The sequence below is a fragment of the Balaenoptera borealis genome (genome assembly GCF_965194805.1).
Source record: "Balaenoptera borealis genome assembly, chromosome: 5".
Lineage (NCBI taxonomy): Eukaryota > Metazoa > Chordata > Mammalia > Artiodactyla > Balaenopteridae > Balaenoptera > Balaenoptera borealis.
Window position 1 is genome coordinate 59377515 of NC_138862.1, and position 20156 is coordinate 59397670.

General features: G+C 42.8%; 1 protein-coding gene across 1 annotated transcript in view; it reads right to left on the bottom strand.

Annotated features, from left to right (window-relative positions):
* The window catches only part of CCDC80 (coiled-coil domain containing 80), a 32847-nt gene that overhangs the window by 11549 nt on the left and 1142 nt on the right, over positions 1-20156 (bottom strand). The window contains exons 2-4 of the mRNA XM_082394666.1: positions 18150-20050; positions 10097-10253; positions 45-181 (exon numbers count right to left, since the gene is read on the bottom strand). Coding sequence (XP_082250792.1) covers positions 45-181; positions 10097-10253; positions 18150-20039 — 2184 coding nt within the window. The 5' untranslated portion in view covers positions 20040-20050. The remainder of the gene's footprint in view (positions 1-44; positions 182-10096; positions 10254-18149; positions 20051-20156) is intronic.

Below are 20156 nucleotides of genomic sequence, written 5' to 3' on the forward strand. Positions count from 1 at the left end.
ATCTTAAGGAATGTCACTGCATCATCCAAAACAGGAACCCGTACCTTGACTCTCATGTCCACATCAGTGAGCACCATGAAGAAGTCATTGTAGGTCATTCCATACTCCTTCCTCAGCTCGCTGATAAGATGCTGGTCTACCAAGTCCTCATCATCCACAACACGCATAGGTTTCTCATTATCTTAAGGTAAATGAAATGTGAATAAATATGGATGTGACAAAACAGAAATCAGTGGGAAACCAAAGGGTGGAGGCCCTGAGCCTTCACCCCAAGTTAATTAGAACAGTTTTCACTAGTTGCACACATTTGACTAACATTTTGTTTGAACAAGCGTTTCCAAAGTGAACAAATAAATATAGAAACAAGTGAATAAACTCATTTTGAAAATCACTCTTCCAAAGATGATCAAACCGCCATCTCTGCCCACCCTGGTCATAGTGAATCAGAAGGAGCAACGTGAGAGTGAAGCTGCTGAGTCATCCCTGGAAGAAGATTGCCAACTCACTCTGGGGATGAGTCATCACCCTAACTCACCAGGGAAACAGACCCAGATTCTTTGGTTAAGTTTTTTTCATTTTAAATTTTATTTTAGTTTTAATTATTTGTTTAAGTCTAAAATCAGTGTCTGTTGCTCCCACTTCGAGAATCACTTTGGGACTCAGTGAACTATGTCATTGCAATAGAGAAAAATAAAAAGCCTATGTTCAAATCTGGTCATTTGGCTCCAAAAAAAGTCAAGCTATTCATAATGTAAATTTTGTAAGTGAATACAATTTTAAGTAAAATGTTACTGAATTTATGGAAGTTTTTAATGTTAGGTATTTTTTCAAATATCAAGCCCTGAAGCAAATTATTATAATTCAGAATGTTTCCTAAAGGTGCTACTGGGTTAATGGGAAGTATGAACATGGCAAATTACTATGTCTGGAAAGCATTTTGGAAAGGATAGGACAGCTTTATTTACTTCTTCTCTCCCATACAGGTCACAGTGTTTCCCTCAACCCTATTAAAATTTTTATCTGCAAAATAATCCCCTGTATTTTAAAAAAATGTACAAAAGTTAAAGTTAGCAAATATGTGATAACAGATCTATTACAGAAGGGAATCTATCAGTTATTATCAATACTGCTACCCAATGAATAGTACTACAGTAGAAAAAAACACAATTTTGCAGATACAGAGGTTATACAGCTGAGTACCACAGACTATTACTCTTTTATTGATATAAAGGGGACAATTACAATTCAAGTATTACTTTGGTTTATTTGATTAGGATTGTTGAAAGTATATAAACAAAAAGCTTCATTCTCCCAAGCAGATCATAATGAGAGGGGAGAGAATGCTATCATTAATAAAGTATAAATTAATTTAAAAGAATTGTTAGGTTCATGGTGTTGGTTTTTGTTTAGTATAGCTCACTGAATAAAAACAGCAACTTGCAGAATAAAATGCATAGTATGATGTTATTCTTAAAAGGAAATAAAGCAAAAGAAAACATAATACATCCATATGGGAATATGCATAGTAAAAAGTCCAGAAGGACATACAGCTGATAAAAATGGTTGCCTCTGGGGAGTGGGAAGAGGTGAGGTAGAAAATTTCACTGTTTACTCCATGTAAGTCTATATTATTTAAATTTTAACAAGGAGCATATTTTACTTTGTGATTAATAACAACAACAATAATAATAATGATGAAGGAAATCATTAAAAAACTGATTTGTAAATGTCCTCAACAACTAATGTTCTGATTCTAAGACTTTACAAACCAGATTTTATCTTGAACCTAGGAATTGCTATTTTTAATCCATACATACATTCATTTTTGCTTTTGTTCATTGAACAAAATATTTGCTGCCAGTGTCCTAAGCTGATTCTGTGCTGGATGCTGAATTCAGAGATAAGTAACTTGGACAGAGTTCAAGTTCCTAAGTAGAATCAAAATTAGAACATTTACATCTACCTAACAGATAAAGTCACAAAAACCATTGAATGGCTGAGATGAAAGGAAATTGGAGACTGTAGTGGATTTCAAAAATGGTCCCAATTCTCCACCCTTCCCTATACTTATACTTTGCCCAGTAGCTGTAGCTCCCTGTTATGGTGGATGGGTGGAACTGTCCTACCTCTTGATTCTGAGCTCATCTATATAACTTGCTTCAGTCAGGATTAGCCAGTGTTCACATAAGTGACACAAATGGAGGTTAGAAATGGGCCTGCACATTTGGGATTCCTGCTGCTTCTGCCATTACCATGAGACTACGTCCATACTAGCCTTGTAGAGGATAAGTCAAGCCAAGTTACTCTGGTCTCACCCCAGTCAGGGCTATCCCAGATCCACTGACAGCCAGTTGACCCCTAACATGTGTGCAAGCCCAGCCAAGATCAGCAGAACCACCTAACCAATAGGCAGCTGACTGCAAACACATGGGCAAGCCTAGCCAAGCCAAGCCTAAATCAGCTGAACCTTTCAGGCTTGTGACTCAATGAATGTTTAATGTCGTATGCCACTGAGGTGTGAGGGTCTTTATTCCATAGCCTTATTGTGGCAATAGATAACTGCTACAGACATTATCTGGCCCAACACAGTCACGTTACTGAAGATGAAACCAAGGACTGCAGTGGACACTCTGTAGTGCTGGCCAGATCCTACCTTCAGGACTAAAGCTGCTGTGAATGTTAGCAGCTGAATCCCTCTCTGAAAACTGCTCTCCTTAGAAAAGTGCTGCCTTTCCCCAAATCACACCCTTACAAAGAGACAGCCCACATTCAGTGGTTGCTTGCAGTGGGGGAGGGAGAAGATATAACAGCTGCCCCCTTGCCTCAAAGTGAACAACGCTGAAGGGCCAATTGCATTCAAATTCTCTCTGTCACTTTGTATCCCTCACCCCTCATAGGCATGATTCCTGAGAATACTCCGCATTAACCTCTTGCATGCAAATCTCAGAGTCTGTTTCCCAGAGAACCAACCTATCACAGACACCATGAAGGGAGCAATCTGCTCAAGTTCACATTGCTAGTTAATAACAGACTGCAGGTTAGGACTCAGGTAACATGACCTCACTCCCATCCAGTCCTCTCTCTACTTTCATAAAATGCATCACACTCAAGGATAGAGATGACCCAAGACCAAGATTTAAACCAAATTTTATTCTACTAAGATATGGAGGAAAAAAAAAAAAAGAAACCAACTTCATGGTCTGGATTCTCCCTTCAACTAGAATATTTTCTGAAATGATTTGATCAAACTAAAAAAGATAAATAAAACATTTTGCACTCCCAGCCTACAGAAAGGTCTACATCCCTAAGCAGTGTTTGTGCTGAGAGAATCAGCCAAAGAAAAACAATGAAAGGCCTGACGAACACTGGATCCAACTAGGATGGGGACAACTCTAGAGCAAGACAGAGTCTACCTCTGGCTGAATTCTGAGGAGGGTAAGCGTGAGGCCAGTTCCCGTCTCCAGCTGCCTACTCCTGACACAGGTCTCTGTTACGCTCTGCATTCTGTCTAAATCAGGGCTGGGTGAACAAGAGGTTCTCTTCAATCTGGAAAAGCAACATAGATTTGGCAGCTTCTTATTAAATTTATCCAAGTTCTGCCAAAGATCTCTAGTCCTCCTCAAGGGTGGCAGGGCTTAAAGCAAACATTCTTTAGAACACATCCTATAAATTGCCCATATGGTCCTGATCCACCTAAAATGATGCACAGATCCAAGCCCATTTGGTAGGATTTGGTCATTCCACACAACCTACCCCTGGACCTAAGATTTTTGAGGAGGGACAGGAGAGAGGATGAACTCTGCTGTGTGCTGATGAGGACTGGCCCTAGAAGACAAACACCTGCCTAGTTTCCCACCCTTTAAGAACTCCAACTCCAAAAGTCAGTGGTCTTCATGTAGTAGTAAGTTTCTTCATGTATTTGTTCTTCCATGTCTGACTATAGACATCAATGACACTGCAGAAAAATTCAGCTCCAATTACAACTTATTAAACACCAACTGTGTGCCAGGCATTGTGTCTGAAGCCTCCCTCTGTGACTGCTGCGTTTCTGTGACATCCATGGTTTCTCCTCTTCCTCCTTCTCATCCCTAAGGAAGGCCCTTAGGCCCTGAAGGCCATTCCTCCAGTGTCCTGGGACCACTTCAGCTCTCCCATTGCTTCAGAAGTTCCCAATTTCCTCTTGCAGTTTTTCAAAGTATGAGTCACTGTCTGCCTTCATCATGAACCTGGAGTGCATGTTAAAATTACAATCCTTGAATCCAGATCTATCCGGTTCATGCTCCCCGGGGGGCACTATTCCTCTGCCTTAATCAATTGTCTCAATTGTCTAGAAAGACCAATTTGCCAGTTTGTCTTGTCTATGAAGAATGTGTCCTGCCAGGTGCTTTTCTGTCCTACAGACTGACTACTAAACCTTAAAAGTTATTTAAAATTTACTTGAAAAATATATTTAGAAATCTTTAGTGACTTCACATGGTTTACCAAATAAAGTTTGAATTCTTTGTCCTGGTATTTGAAATCCTCTAAAATCGGGTGTCAATCTAAATTTCTAGCCCTCTCTTCCCTTCTATCCTACACCCAACCTTCTGCTCTAGACCAAACCTAGCTGCAAATCAGAATCACTTGAGCAACATTTTAAAAACAGATTCCTGGACCCCATCCCCAAACTGGGTCAGCATCTTGGAGTGGGGAGAGGACCAGGGAGTCTGAATTTTCATTCTGTTTTATAAAGAATGCCTATAAACTGAGATTAAAAAGGCCAACAACACAATAGAAAAATAAGCAAAGGACACTAAAAACAAAGCATAAATGTTCCTGAAACATATGAAAATATCTTCGATCATACTCATAAAAAGAGAAATGCAACCTAACACTATATCACACTAAGATACCATTTTTCACACACCGCATTCCCTAAAAACATTCACAAGTTTGATCGCACAGTCTATTGAAGAGGTTTGGGGAGATAGACATTCTTACACATTTCTGGTGGGACTGCAATATGATACAACTTGTATGGAAAAAATTTGGTGATATCTACCAAAACTAGATACACTTTCTGTTTGGCCCAACAATCTTACTTCTCAGAATCTATTGTAAAGATATACCCACATACATAGAGTGACATGGGTACAGGTTAATTCTGAAATTGTTTATAAAAACAATATACTGAAAGCAATCCGAATGTCCATCAAGGGGAATGGTTAAAGAAACTGTGGTAGAATCTCACAATGGCTTAATAATAAAGAATGAGGAAGATCTCTATATACTCATAAGAAAAGATCTCCAGGAAATATATTTAAATGAAAGAAGCAAAACGCAAAGCAGTCCATATAGTATACTATAGTTTGTATAAAAAAGAAGGGGAAAACAGAAAGAAACTACTGTGTAGCACAGGGAACTATATTCAATATCTTGTAATAACATATAATGGAAAAGAATCTGAAAAAGAATATATATATACATATATATATTCACTTTGTTGTATACCTGGAACTAACACAACTTTGTAAATCAACTATACTTCAATTTAAAAAAAAAAGGGTCTTTCCTAGCCAAGGTAATAAAACAGTTTCCTGTTAGAAAAAAAAAGAGAGAGAGAGAAGAGGAATATAGATATTTATATTTATTTGTGTTTGCACAAACAAGCATTAAATGGATAAACAAGGAATCATAAATATTCCTATGGGGGCAGAGAGTAATAAGGTAAAGGGTCAGGAACGGGTGTAAGACTTGTCTGTGTATGCTTTTTTATGTAGCTTTGACTTTGGAATCCAAAAAATGTTATCACTTGTTTAAAAAAAAAGAATAAAAACAAAAAGTACCTACGATAGAGTCATCATCTACCAAAAAAATCTACTCAGTTTCAAGGCCCCTCCTTTAAATCCACCTCCTTTTCAAAATTCTGTGATACATACAGTACTGTGATGACTGCAATTGGAAGAGCTTATTCCTCCACCACATTCTTCAAGCACTTGTTTTATACACTTGACTTATCAGGTGTTTTTCACCCCTTGCTTGCAGGGGTTGATCTTGACACTGATACACTTGATGTTGAATGGGATGACTGGACAAGTTAGGCGGCAGCCTCTCCAGCCTCTAGGGCACGGAGTGATTGATAATCAAAGACTGAAAAAACAGAGAGGGAGACCACAGGCAGTGTCTGGAAATCTGATCACTCACCCAGCCTTGTCTCCCGGCACAGGGTGGCAGGGTCTAGAGAAGGCAGCTGCCTTAGTCACCACTGAAGAAAGGAGGAATTGGGGCAAAGGGTCAATTTTTCAGGTGCTCCTGTGGGAAAGCAGCATTTCTGCATTGTTATGGATCCTGATGGTTGTGAGGCTGTCCATAAAGAGCAATTCTCTTCAACAGGATCAAAGATAGAGTATTTTAGGCTGAAATGTATTCTATCAGTCTCACTTAGGAAAGTTGTGTTAGAGATTCACCTAGGAATTCTCGACTCACATGAATAAGGAATCAACACTGTCTCTCCTTGTTGCCACATTACACTTCCATCAACTCTTCCACCTCCCTTTTTTTCTTCTTTCAAAAGAAACTATCAAAAAGCTGCCTTTGCCCCATAAAAATGCCCTGTGTTCTAACTCTTAAAATTTGGTGATCAATACCAGTGTCAAAATATTTTTCATCTCTACATTTTGCTAAGCACATAAATATATATATATATACATGCCTGCTGTGTTTTCCTCCCACTTCTCTTTTCATTCTGCAATAAAATGCCTTTAGCCAGCAACTCCTTCCCACCTGACAAACTTTGTCTATAATTCATTCTCTTAACATAGACACCAATATTCCTATCTTAGATTGATATTTTAAATATCTCTAACAATTAAGAATGCCTTTATGTGTTAGTTCATTCTATTTTTCATCTTTTGTTTGGGGTTTTTTTTTTTAATTTTTATTTTCTTTTTGTATTAGGTCATTCTAAACCCTCACGTATAATATACTCTGGGCTGGCAAAACCAGTTGGGCTTATTCTGCATTGGAATTTGCTCGAGAACGAATAATGACTGAAACCTTAAAGTAAGTTTCCTGGTGTTTGTAGGTCCATCATCTATAACTCAAATACATTTAGCAAGACAGGTCAGCTGATGAGTACAGCCCACACTGTAGTTGGATGTGGGCCTCTGCTTTTAAGGACCAGTAAAAGACTGGAAGAGTAGAGAGTGCTTGATTTATTTTGAGGAAAGTAAGGCCATCTGATAGATCTCCAGCTGAAAATCGGTCAAGGCTGGAGATTGGTTCACTGAGACCATGGCGCATGCCAACTCCTGTTTTCCCATGGCTGACTCCCAGTCTTGGCTGAAAGTACCACAGCCTTTCCCATAAGGGTAACCTGGGACATGACACAAGGAGAGAAAGGCCTTCCAGGAATTAGATGAGGAACAAAATAAAAGGCCCCCAAATCATGTCCAAGCTGCCATTCAGTAAGTGGCAAATACCCAAATCATAATACCTGGTTTCCAATAAGGCAGAAAAGAAAATCTCAGTCCTCTACAGTTCATATTCAACCCAGATGTCTAAAAGACAGCAGGATTAATGTTAAAATTTTGCCAAGGCAGCACCAGATGCTTGTAACAGTTAGGACCATGTAGAGGTTGAGGTGGAAGATATAATGATTTTTCCAAACTTCTCTGAAATAAGGAATGACAATTCTTTGTGTGAGTTGGTGGGTAACATATCTGACACTGGGAACACCTGGTGGAGGAAAGCTTTCATCACCAGCCAGCATGTTTCTGTACTGGATTGAATACCTACTTCCTCTCTAGACATCTGGATTATAACCAAGCTCACTGACTCATGCTACTATTTGAAAATCCAGGAAGCCAATGGTTGACTCCCAGTTAACCACTGAATATGTGGCTTTGTAGTATTAGTCTCTTGGGCTTCAGTTTTTTTTTTTTAATACACCATTTAAAAAATCTTTTCTTTTAATACATATTTATTTATTTTGGCTGTGCGGGGCCTTAGTTGCGGCACGCGGGATCTTTGTTGTGGCATGTGGGAGCATTAGTTGCGGCATACAGAATCTTTAGTTGCGCATGCATGCGAGATCTAGTTCCCTGACCAGGGATCGAACCCAGGCCCCCTGCATTGGGAGCGAGGAGTCTTAGCCACAGGACCATTAGGGAAGTCCCTCTTGGGCTTCCGTTTTGTCACCAAGAGTAGTAATGCAGCCTGACCCTGAGAAGCAGTTGTGAGGGTTCCCTGTCAGCCCTGTGTAATTAGCAGAAAGCAATTTACAAGTATTTTTCAATTATACGTGCTCTAGTCCCTGTGACAGCTCATTGATCTCCAGATGCCTGCCAGATCAAATGGTGGTGATGACCACAATAGTAGTACTTATTATGTGACAGGTAATTACATATAATTTCTTATTAAATCCTCACCATCACCTGTGAAATGTATATAACTATGTTCTAAGCTGAGACTTAGGAAGTAACTTGCCCAAAGTCACACAGCAAATACATTGTGACTGTGGATTTGAACCTCTTTATTTAACTCTAGAACTTCTTTTGTGTCTTTTGTTTGTATGATTATTGCTATTGTTGATAAGGACACACTCTCTCTCTCTCTCTCTCTCACACTCTTTTTGTTCTCCCTCCCAGACATACATACAGCACAGAGATAAATGTCCACAAACCTATCACTGACCCACAATGATTTATGAGAGGACATTGGAAAGGATGCTATTTATTTTCCTTTAGAACTATCTCAGGGAAAAGTGAGCTAATAAAAATAGAGAATGCATAACTGAAACTTCAAACCCAAATAAATTTGGGAGACCTGCTGGCCAACACTGTACCTATACTAAACAATACTGTATTGTGCACTTAAAAATTAGTTAAGAGGATAGATCTCATGCTGAGTGTTTTTACCACAATAAAAAATATGATTTAGAAATCTAGACTATATTAAAATCAAGTTGACATTATCATGACATAATTACGACTGATATGTGTTCAATGATACCAAGATCACATGACAGAAAAATATGTGAAGTAACATGTTACATGTAATGAAGTTAAATGTTAACTAATGGAGGGACTTCCCTGGTGGTCCAGTGGTTAAGACTCCGCACTTCCACTGCAGGGGGCGTGGGTTTGATCCCCGGTCAGGGAACTAAGATCCCACATGCCGCGGTGCGGCCAGAAAAAAAAAAAGTTAACTAATGGAAAAAGTATGTTTTATATGCTTTCAGATGAAATATATTTTATGAAAAATATGCAGGATACGCAAATGGTACAAGAAGAAGGATTTTCATTACACTTGAAACAACAATAAACAAAAGTAGAGAAATCATGTAAGAAAAAACGTTTTTTTAAAAAAAATAAAGCTCTAGAGATGTAACAGTTATAAAAGAAACTGGGTGGGTTAGAGTTGGGGCTTCTGACCATGAGGCATAACTACTCACAGTAAGTCTTGCCATGTTCCCATGAGAACGCAGTGAGTTAGACCTCAGCTGCCCAACGCTGAGCTGTACGCCTCACACGCATCATTAATATGAAAAATTGTGAAGACTCCACATTCAGCCAAATCCCTCTGCTTTCCAAAAGGACGTGGGCGCCATTCAGTCTGTATTTCCAGTGATTTTTCATTTAGCTTCACAGCTTCTCTCAGCCCCGGCTCATTCCCCCCAAGCCTGGCCAGAGTCAAGGACCCCCAAGGGTCTGCAGGAGCCCCATCTGTGAGGGAGTCGCCTGCAGCATAAAGGCTGCAGGAATATCAGATGGCGCTGCTCACAGGCAAGAAGACTCAGGATCCAGAAGAAAGTGTCAGGATTCCTCTCTGGCTGCCCCCGACACACTGTATTACTTCTCCCATTTTCCTCCATCTTACTGACTTTCAAACCATAGAGTGCTTGCATAGTTTTCATTTTAAAGTGCCCAAAACTTAAACCAGAACCATTCAGAATGGCTACATATCAGTAATTAGGCAGACTGACCTTTGTTACCACAAGAAAAGGGCCCTCTTGAAACCTGAATTTTCCTTTTGTTTCCCCACCGACCTCTCCCATAAGGTGTGCCCCACCTTAGCTGAGAGAAAAGCAAGAATATAATAAAGTGTTTCAGAGAACCTAGCTGGAAGTGGTCGATTTTCATGGTGCTGTTGTTGACAGGGCCAAAGATGGTGATCACGGACACTTTCCTGGTGGCCATCTTGCAGAAACTTTCCAGATACTCATCTCGCTGCTGCACATACATATTGTTCTCGGCCTTGGGAGTGGTGATCAGCTGGAGGAGGGTGAAAGCAAGAAAATATTAACTCACGGTGATAGTTTCACACAGAGGCAAAAGCCAAAGGGATGATTTGGAATAGAGGGTTGGTAGTGACTGACACCTAAACTAAGAAACTAGATTGTTTTGTTGAATAGATAGTATAATTAAGGCCAAAAGAGACCATTTGGAAAGGCCTTTTTTTAATGACTCCAGACAGCTTAGAGTTTTCTATTCATTTCCACTATTGTTTGCCTTCATTATCAGTCTCCATGTGTCTTGGTTTTCTCATTTGTGAACTCTGCACAGGAATGCTTCTTTCGCAAGGCTGGTGTAAGCATTACATGATACTTGGCATGCAACAATTGTTCAATAAATGCTATCTCTCTTGTTTTATTTTTTACTTATTTATTTTTTAAATGACTGTATTCTGTCTCTCTCGCTTTTTTTTGCTGCACCACGCACGGCATGTGGGATCTTAGTTCGCCAACCAGGGATTAAACCTGTGCCCACTGCAGTGGAAGCACAGAGTCCTAACCACTGGACCACCAGGGAATTCCCATTTCTTCCTTTATTTTGATCTTCATTATCTTAATTGGCCGCTCAGACATTCATGAATTCAGTGGTTACCATTATTATTTCATGTCTCACGGGGTTGAGTTTCATCGACAGGCCTTGGGCACTATGGAACATTCGACGGCTTAGAATTTTTATCAGGCAACCTTGCAGAGAATTTTTAGGACAGCCTTTTGGCCCAGTATTGTCACAGAATATAGTCATTGTCACACTGGGCCTGCATAGAGCTCGCGGTGGATGTCTGATGTTGGAGTCCTCGAACAGGATGGGTTTTACTCTTTCAGTTCAGCCTTCTCTCCAATTCAGAACTGGTATTTTTCACCTAGCCCCTGTGTCTCTCACACTCACTTTGAATCTCTGACTTTTTCTGGGGAAAGAGAAGATAGAGCAATAGAAAGAGATGCTTTAGTCACCAGCTATCTGGGAAAACATATATTTCATTATTTTGGATAAAATGAGGATACTCTTATTTTTTAGGGCTCCTCTTGAACCCTCTCCCTAAGAATGCCTCAGTGTTGTAATCGAGCCCGAAATAAAAGCCTTTTGACTCTGGTGATGATTTTTGCTGCCTTTTCCCGAGCTTTCTCCAATTTTACCAGGTTCTTCCTGAGCAAAAACCAGAACTGTGTACCACAATCCATGAGTGTGTGGGCATGTGCTGTTCACCCTGGAAGTGGAAGGACGTGAAGTTTTATGCCGATGATGACCAGGTCTTTGTTGACCTCTCTAACCCCAGCAGCTCACTAGGCTGATGTCTGCAGTAAACACTGTCTACTCACCCATTAGCTCAGAGGCCAGGACTGAACTGGCAGCGAAAGCGTGGAGTCCTAACCACTGGACCACCATCTATACGGTTTCTTTCTTTCTTTCTTTTTTTTTTTTTTTTTTGTCTGTGTTGGGTCTTTATTGTGGTGCGTGGGCTTCTCATTGCGGTGGCTTCTCCTGTTGTGGAGCACGGGCTCTAGGAGCACGGCCTCAGCAGTTGTGGCACACAAGCTCAGCAGCCATGGCTCACGGGCTCCAGAGCGCAGGCTCAGTAGTTGTGGCGCACGGGCTTAGTTGCTCCGCGGCACGTGGGATCCTCCCGGACCAGGGCTTGAACCCGTGTCCCCTGCATTGGCAGGTGGATTCTTAAACACCGTGCCACCAGGGAAGTCCCTATACAGTTTCTTTCATTTGACCAATTCAAATTTGTCAACCACTTTTCTACTTACCCATCTAACCTTATAAAATATTTCTTAAGTCTGTGGCTATTAGCTCGGCATATTGCAGAGGGAAAGTCACCATGTTGTTAACCTCTTTATCGAATACTTTATCAAAATGGTAATAAATCTGGTCCCAGCTCATCCTGCTGTTTATTTTGCTCCGTCAGAGACGTGTTTATTGCTGCCTGCAGGCTTTCCCTTCTAAGAATTCTCTGTGCTTGAGAAAATACTATCCCTCATGGAAATCAAAATGAGTTCAATAGCTTTTGAGTGGAACATTAACAAAGTTTTTCCGGAATGAAGTTTTGTTTTGTTTCGTTTTTCTCAGATTGTTATTTATCTTAAATAGACATGATTTCATTATTTTTGATTTTGTGTTTATATACCTCTTCAGATGGACAGGGCGAGTAGGAAATGCTTGTTTTAGAAAAATAATTTCCCAAGAGGAAAATAATAAAATTTCCCCTTATTTATTCATTGATTCCTACTTAGCCTTAAAAAAGATTTAAGGTGGCTATAAAAAGATATAGTGATGGTATTTTCACTTTGTTAGTTTTTTAATTAGCTACATGACATTTGAAAATAATTCTTTAGGTTTTCATGGTAGCCCATATCCAGGAGTTTTGTTTTTCGTTGGTGTGTTTTAGGTTTTTCTTTCTGGCTTTTTTTTTGTTCACAGATACACTATTTTAAAATAAATAAAATGAATGTTTAAGTGAGAACACAAAAGAGTAAAAAAACGAAGGTAAGATTTACTGGTAATGATTCTGCACTCCCTGTTCTAAAAGAAGGATAGGCCCATATTTAGAATATATGCCAGATGACTGATAATTACCTGCCTCTGTAACTTCAAATCCATACATAGACTCCATTCCATTCATGGACCCTTACAGTACATGGACAGACCATGATATGACAGGATTTTAAGAGTCCTCAAAGCCCCCTTTGGTCTTTTTCTCCCCCTTGTGCATAATTGAGAATTCAGAGAACATGTAATCAAATAGAACCTCATTCTCCCCTGCCTGGCAGCTTCTCCCATGTATCTCTGAATACAGTAGCCTTAGGCCCTGGATACCCAGTGGGAACTGTACTTAAATAAATAAAGGGCTCTGATGTTTACTTTCACCTCAGGTCCTTTGCCCAAGGAAGCCTTAACCCACCCGTGAGGTGACATTCATTTAGCATGACTCATTTCCTAGCTTCCAGCCCTCCACAACCTGGCCCCGGGCTTTCTCTAGCTAACTTTCCTCATATTCCTCCCTTACGTGACCTCTTCACGCTGCAGCCAGACCGGCCTAAATTGTGAAATGAGAGGAATCTGTGCAGAGTGGCACAGAGGAAGGGTGATTGCAGTCAAAATTGGAAGGCCTGAATTTTAGCCCTAGTTCAACCCCTGGCTACTCTGTAACCTCAACAAGGCCACTTAACATTCTGAACCTTAGTTTTCTCACCTTTACTATGGAACAACTTCCCTACGAACTCATAAAGCAGTGAGAATCAAGCATATATATTAGTATATATATTATATTAGTATATATATTATATATAATATATACACAGGCTGCGTGCACCAGAGCATCATAGATGTATGTTGCCTCTGAATAATTCACTCACATTCCTTCCTCTGCCTTCACCCATGTCACCCTTCTCACCCAGAAAGTCCTCCCCACCCTTCCACCTTATCAGAATCTGAGTCATTCTTCAAATGCAGCATCTTCCTTAAAGTGTCTTCTAGCCCACAATGCTTTCTCCTTTTAATTACTGTTCTTATTGTCTGCACGGCTCATCTGAAATTTATGTCTTTCCTTTTACCACTTTGTTTTATGTTTATGTCATATCTCCCCAACCAGAGGATCCGTTCTTCAAGGCACTTGAAGCCACAGCCCCACCACTGCCGTGCAGACAGTAGAAGCACAATTCTGGCCCACGTTCCTCAGGCTACACAGATCATTCCAGCCAGAGGAGTGGTTCCCTGGTTATGAAAGTCTAGGTGCAGCCCATGAACCGTTGGTAAAGACACTCTCCCTTACGTTCAATCTGCTCCTCGAGTTTGCAGCACAGAAAGTAAAAGAGGCTGATCATCTAAACGTATTTCAGCGACTCTTTCCCTGTGTGTTGACATCTACGTCCCATTCATTTTCTAGTGTGGCAGTACTTCGAACAGTGTTTAAAATGGTATCCAGTCCCCGCTTCCTAAAGAGAGCGTTCTAGCACTTCTCAGTGAACATTATTGTCTAGCACTTGGCCTCTTTCCAGTTCAGTGGTGATAAATTAGGGCATGTAAAGTGAATTTAGAATTGTGTTGTTCTTTTTTATGTTTCTGTTCCCACTGGTGTGTTGGCACAAGCAGCCTCAGAGTATAATGAAGCCAGGTTGCATAAGTAAAGGGCACAAACAGGAATGTGAAGATGTCAGGGGGAAGATATTTTAAGTTTCAACTTATTCCAAATACTGTGCTAAGCTCAAAATACTAGGACAGGATTCTGACAAATAGCATCCCAGCTGGTAGACTGCCTTAGTAAACCGGAGCTTTATATCCTTTTCTAAAATTAAACCAAGTAAGTAGATTGTTGTCCCAATATCCAAATTTCTGAGGTAAGGTTAAAAGTATTAACGTACTTGAATTACGGGAGATTCAGTCTCCAAAGAATGCTTAAACTTGAACTTGAATCTATGTACTGTGGCGTGATGAGCCCTCTTGCTCATTGACCAGTAGGTAGATCTCAGGGCACAACATGATGGCTTTTCAGCTACACTCCAGAGTCCAGTGTTTTAGTGATAAACAACGCATCTATATTCTCACTGTTGTCATCCCCAAACCAACACCAACCAGTCTGAGGGGTTAGATTAACTGGAATTCAATCTATTGTTCTCCACTGACTGTGTGGAAAGCCGGTGAGTTGAGGTGCAAAGAACTAGCTGGGTATTAAAGACAGAAACTCTACATTGGTGCTCAACACAAAATGTTGACAATTGGTGTACCTCACCCTTTACATGAGTAACTCAAGGTTGAAAATGAATTTTAAAACATCCGTATTACTAACGAACAGGTTCATTTCTCAGTTTCCCCTTCTCTTTATGGCATATGCCCATGATAAGCTCACACCCATGGGAAGGCAGAACGGGGAAGTGGTTTGACCCTCAGTTTTAAAAATCAAACAGACCCCAGTTCTAATTCTGCCTTTGTCACGTATTAGCTATACACCTTGGGAAACTTCTCAACTTGTCTAAATTTCTGTTGCCTCCTCTGTAAATGGAGTTGATTAGTCCTTCCTCATGGGACTGTTGTGAAAATTAATCCACAGTCTCAGCAAAGCACCTTGCAGGATGTGCCCCTTTCAGTTGACAGGCTGAGAGGCAGAGGGTTTGGAAGCTTGACCTCTGCCCTAAGAATAGGACACCTGGCTCTACCTGCAGCTCCTTTGGAAGACCATTAGGATGCTGTTCACCTGACCATAACCTATACCATCTCTGCCAGTGTTTCTCTAAGTAGTTAAGTAGCAGTTATGTGATGTTTTCACATCTAAAGAATGCTATAAATAAATGCAAAGCAGTAGGTTAACTGTAGTTGGGCACCAAGTTACTGAGAATCTGGAAAGGTGAGCTAAAAGGCCAGCATAACTTCTTGGAATGCAAACCTCATTTCAGTTTGAGCACACGGGTTAGGCTGAGGCCAGTTGGAGGGCTATGTTGTCAGCTGTACTTTAACAGCTTGGAGGCTGCTGAGCCTTAATGAATATTAATTGAATCACTGAAACTTCCTGAATAACGTCAGCCATGCTTGACGGGAAAAATGAATGGAAAAAAGATAAATGGCACCAGCAAAACCTTTCACCCAGAGACCCTGGTCTCCTCTCTGTCTGGTGAAAAAGACACTTTTCTCTCCATCTTTTGACTTTATGTTGTGTTTATTTCATCAAGTCTTGTCTAATCCATTCTTATTTTAGACATCCTTACTCTTCAGGGAACACAGTTCCGATATGATCATCAGCTGAGCACACGTGGGACTGAAATGCCTCCTGTTGGTATTTTCTTTCTAATAACAATCCCGGTTCTCTGTCCAACCCCAAAGAGCAACCCTGCCATGAGCAAGCCCAGCTGGTTTCTGTTTTGCCTCACATGACATCAGCAGAACCTGTCGTTTGAGTTTCATTTGCTAGAAATTTATGATCAGGGATACTGTTAAAAGCAGAAAAGACCCAGCTGGGCTTTCAAATCCCTGACTAAGGGAGTGGAGAGAAAGAGAGAGAAATGAAAGGCATGACTAATATCAGGGATATAGTATGAAAACCCCTTTCTTCTGACTCACAAGCTAGGGGCAGTGGAAGTATTTGCCAGATGGGTGCACAATTACAATCCTGACATTTTACCCATGATTATTTCCCCCCTGGTTAAAACCTGACCATGAGGAACACTATGTCTGCCCTGCTGGCCAAATGGCCAGGGTTGGGTGATATGCTTTAGTAGGCTGGACAAAGTCCCAGGTACTCAGGAAGAGAGCAATAGCGCACACTACTAATGCTTTCCCATACCCCAAAGAGAACACTTTGCCCCCGGAGTTTCTGTACTAGGTAGAATTCTACTCTGAAATCAGTGATTCTTCTGGTTCTGACTGGAAACCTGTGTACTCTGGGAATAACCAAGCAGCTGTTAAACTACTCTAACAGTCAGCCTATCCTCTGCTAACCTAAGTTTATATAGTTACTTTAAGGCTCTGGTGAAAAACGAGGTAACAACATACAAAAAATATATAAAAAGACACACACATCACACACACACACATCACACACACACACATGAACCTGTAGAATCAACCAAAACTTAGGCTTTGTTCTAATGCATAGATACACACACTATGGATGAAATAGCTAAGAGAATCTGGGGATATGCCCCACCCATGATAAATATCACAAGGGACTCTGCTCTGAATAACATTTCAAATGCACATTTAACTTTTTGAAACCACTAAAGATACATGGACACCAGAGTCACTTTGCTCAGACCATTAATCCAAATTTAGTTGGAAAAACTAAAAGACCCTCTAAAAGATGCCATCTCTTTCGGTGGCAGGAATGCAGGGCATGGAGTCACCTTGTGTCTTCAGCAGGATAGATGCTGTCCTCAATGGCATGGGACAGCTCCCTTCCACCCAGCTAGCTGAGAGAATTATTCCTGACTCAGGTTACCCAACATCAACTTGCTGATCTTTTTCTCTGAATTAACTGCATTATGCCCTTTTCCTCCTAGACAGCCTGGAGTAAAATGTAGCATTAAGAAGCTAGGGGCAAAATCTTGGAAGGGCACTAAAATAGGGGCAAGGAGACATTGAGAGAAGAGGAGCCGTTCTCTACACTGATGAGAATTGTCTGTACGTTTAAGATGGTGCTTATTCCTGTCCAAAGCCCTCTTGGGTCTGACTAGGTTCTGGTATCATTCTTTGGACGGTGGCAAAGCAGTGGGGGAGGCAGCCTTTAGGGGAGAAGATTTTAGCCAGCTGGTTTTAAAAGTATATTCGTGAGGGCAGACCAACAAGGACCCTTCCCCACTCCCGTCATACCCACTCCCCACCCAGGCTGCCCTACTTTCCCCTTTGAGTCTTCCAATTGCTGATATATACCTAATTAGGGGGGAAAGGAGGACACCTGCCATTTACCCATACACATGCTTCTAGTTTTTAAGCTCATGCAGAGAGAAACGCTTTTCCTAAATTGTGACCACAGCCAGTGCATTCCACTTTAGGTAGTCTTTTATTCTTCGCACTTGGCAAAAGGGAGCGGTACCCTCCTGTGTATCTTTCCACTGTCCTGTGGAAGAGAGCAGTAAAGTGGGGATGGGTCTGATGGGTTTGGAAGAAGCTGAGTACAGGTGCTTCCCTGGGCTCATGGCTAAGATCCCCCAGTCACTGATTCTGTACTTAGGGCTGTGGGTCTGTGTGGATAGAGGTTCATAGAATATATTAACCAAAAGGAACCACTGGCCTGGCTGGCTTTCCTTGACAAACCTCATGATCTTCCTGACATAGCACCTGTTCAGCCACAGGATGCCATCCAACAATGCGATTTTAGAAAACTAACACACCAAGCCCTAACACTGCCTCGGCCCCCAGAACAATGCCAAGGAGAAGATTACTTACAAGGAGCCTTCGTTTGCCTTCCAAGGGCCCCAGCAGGTCGGTCACCGACTTCCTGGGACTCTGAGTGAAGTGTTTTGTGGGTTTCAGGTGCCCGTCCTGCTCCGTTCTCCCCGCCTTCTTCTTCTTGTTCTTCTCTTTCTCCTGCCTGCTCTTTTTCTCAGCCTTGTCCTTCTTCACTTGCTTTTCACTCTTGAGTAACTTGTCTGCTTTCTCACTCTTCACCCTCTTTTTCTTCTCCTTCTCGGGTTTCTCAAGCTTTTCGTGCTTTTTAGACTCCTTCGCTTTTTTGGGGGCAACATGCCCCACCTGCAGCTCCTCCTCCAGCTGAGAGGCGGTCGGCCGGCTGAGGTCATACTTACCCTCGTACTCATTGCTAAGGATTTTGTCCCGGGCCTTCTTTTGGGGAGGTTTCCCCTTCGCTGGCTTGTGAGCACCCGGCCCCACATTTGGGTCCCGGGGGCCGTGCTCCCACCTGTCCGTGCGGTTGTCCTGGAAACGGCCGGCGCCAGCCCTGGTGCGGGGCTCGGAGACGGTGGTGGGAGGGGCAGCCGTGAAGCGCTCGAAGCTGGTGGCCTTGCTGGGCCTCCGGGCGGTCTGCGGCCTCTCCCTGGGCTGCTCCTTCCTGGGTGGAGGGTAGAGGTTCTTGGAGGCCACGGACCCCCTGGCAGTGGCCACCTCGGCTGTTGCGGAGGCCCTGTGAGGCTCCGAGGAAGGGTGCACCCGGGGGGTCCAGGGCCTCTGGGTGATCGGAAAGCCCGTGGGGGTTGTAGGTCTTGCAGTTACCGTCACCACCCGAGAGGTGGCCCGAGTCACTGCTGTGGCTGCAGCAGGAGGCAGGGTGGTGGCCCGTGGGGTTGTGGGCGGTGGAGGAGGGGCCCCCGCAGCCGTGGCCGGTTTTCTCATCACCTTCAGCCGACTCTCTCTGGTTGGCAGCACTTGTGCTCTCCTCTGCTCCCCTTTCCTCTTCTCACTGCTCAGGCCTGGCCTTCCTGCCTCTCCACCATCGTTCCCCTCCTCCACCACCTGGCCCTCTACCCCGGAGGCCTTACATTTTTGCACAAAACCCTTCTGCCTGATCTTCTCTATCCTGCGGATGGGGCCCTGGTCGATGATCTCATACATGGCCTCCAGCCTGACCGGATAAGGGTAGCGCTCCTCCACCTGCAGCGTCTTCTTCAACAGCACCATGCCAAACTTGCCCTTCTCCAGCTTCAAGAAGCTCATGAGCTTTGGGATGAGGCTGGGGTCCAGGGGCTGCTCCAGGACCCGGCCCTCAGCGGTGATCCTCCGCACCTTGCCTCCTTCCTCGCCTGCCTGGTGGAAAAGCACGATCTGCTGGATGTGCCTTTCCGCCAGCTCACAATACACGTCGTCCTTCAGCAAGCTCATCATGAGCCGGTAGTAGCCTTCCGAGGCGTGGGGGGCCGAGATGACCCACACCCTATTCTTCCCTGCAAAGCTGGCAAGGAAGTTGGGAGAGCTGGAGCCAGACGGGAAGCGCAACATTCTTGACCGAGCTGAAGACCCCTCGTCTCGGACCATCTCACGGGGAGAGCTCCGGGCTGCCGGTCTCCGCTCAGTTCTCACTGGGGCGCCGTGGATACCCAGGGAGGCTGACGGTGCCGTGGCATGAGCCACTCTCAACACCGGTACGCTCCTCCTTCTTTGGAGAGGCTGGCGGTTTGCTTCTTCCGGAGTGGTTCTTTCAATTCCCTGAGACCTCCCCGTGTGCCTCAGTAACCGAGCTGGCCTTCTGTTGACGGGGGAAACCGGAGGCGCTTTCTGCCCTCCGTGGCTCCCTCTATTCATGGCATGCGCGTGGGGTTCTGATCCGCACACCAGCCACAGTGCCAGTAGCATGGTAAAACTGGGTCCCATTCTCCATGTCATTGTGCAATCCACTTCGGGGAGGCAGCAGGGTCAAAAGACGGAAAGTGGAGGGCAGAGTAAAAAAAGAAAGAAAGAAAATCATTTAATTGCAAACAGAGCTGGGCATTATCTCTTTCT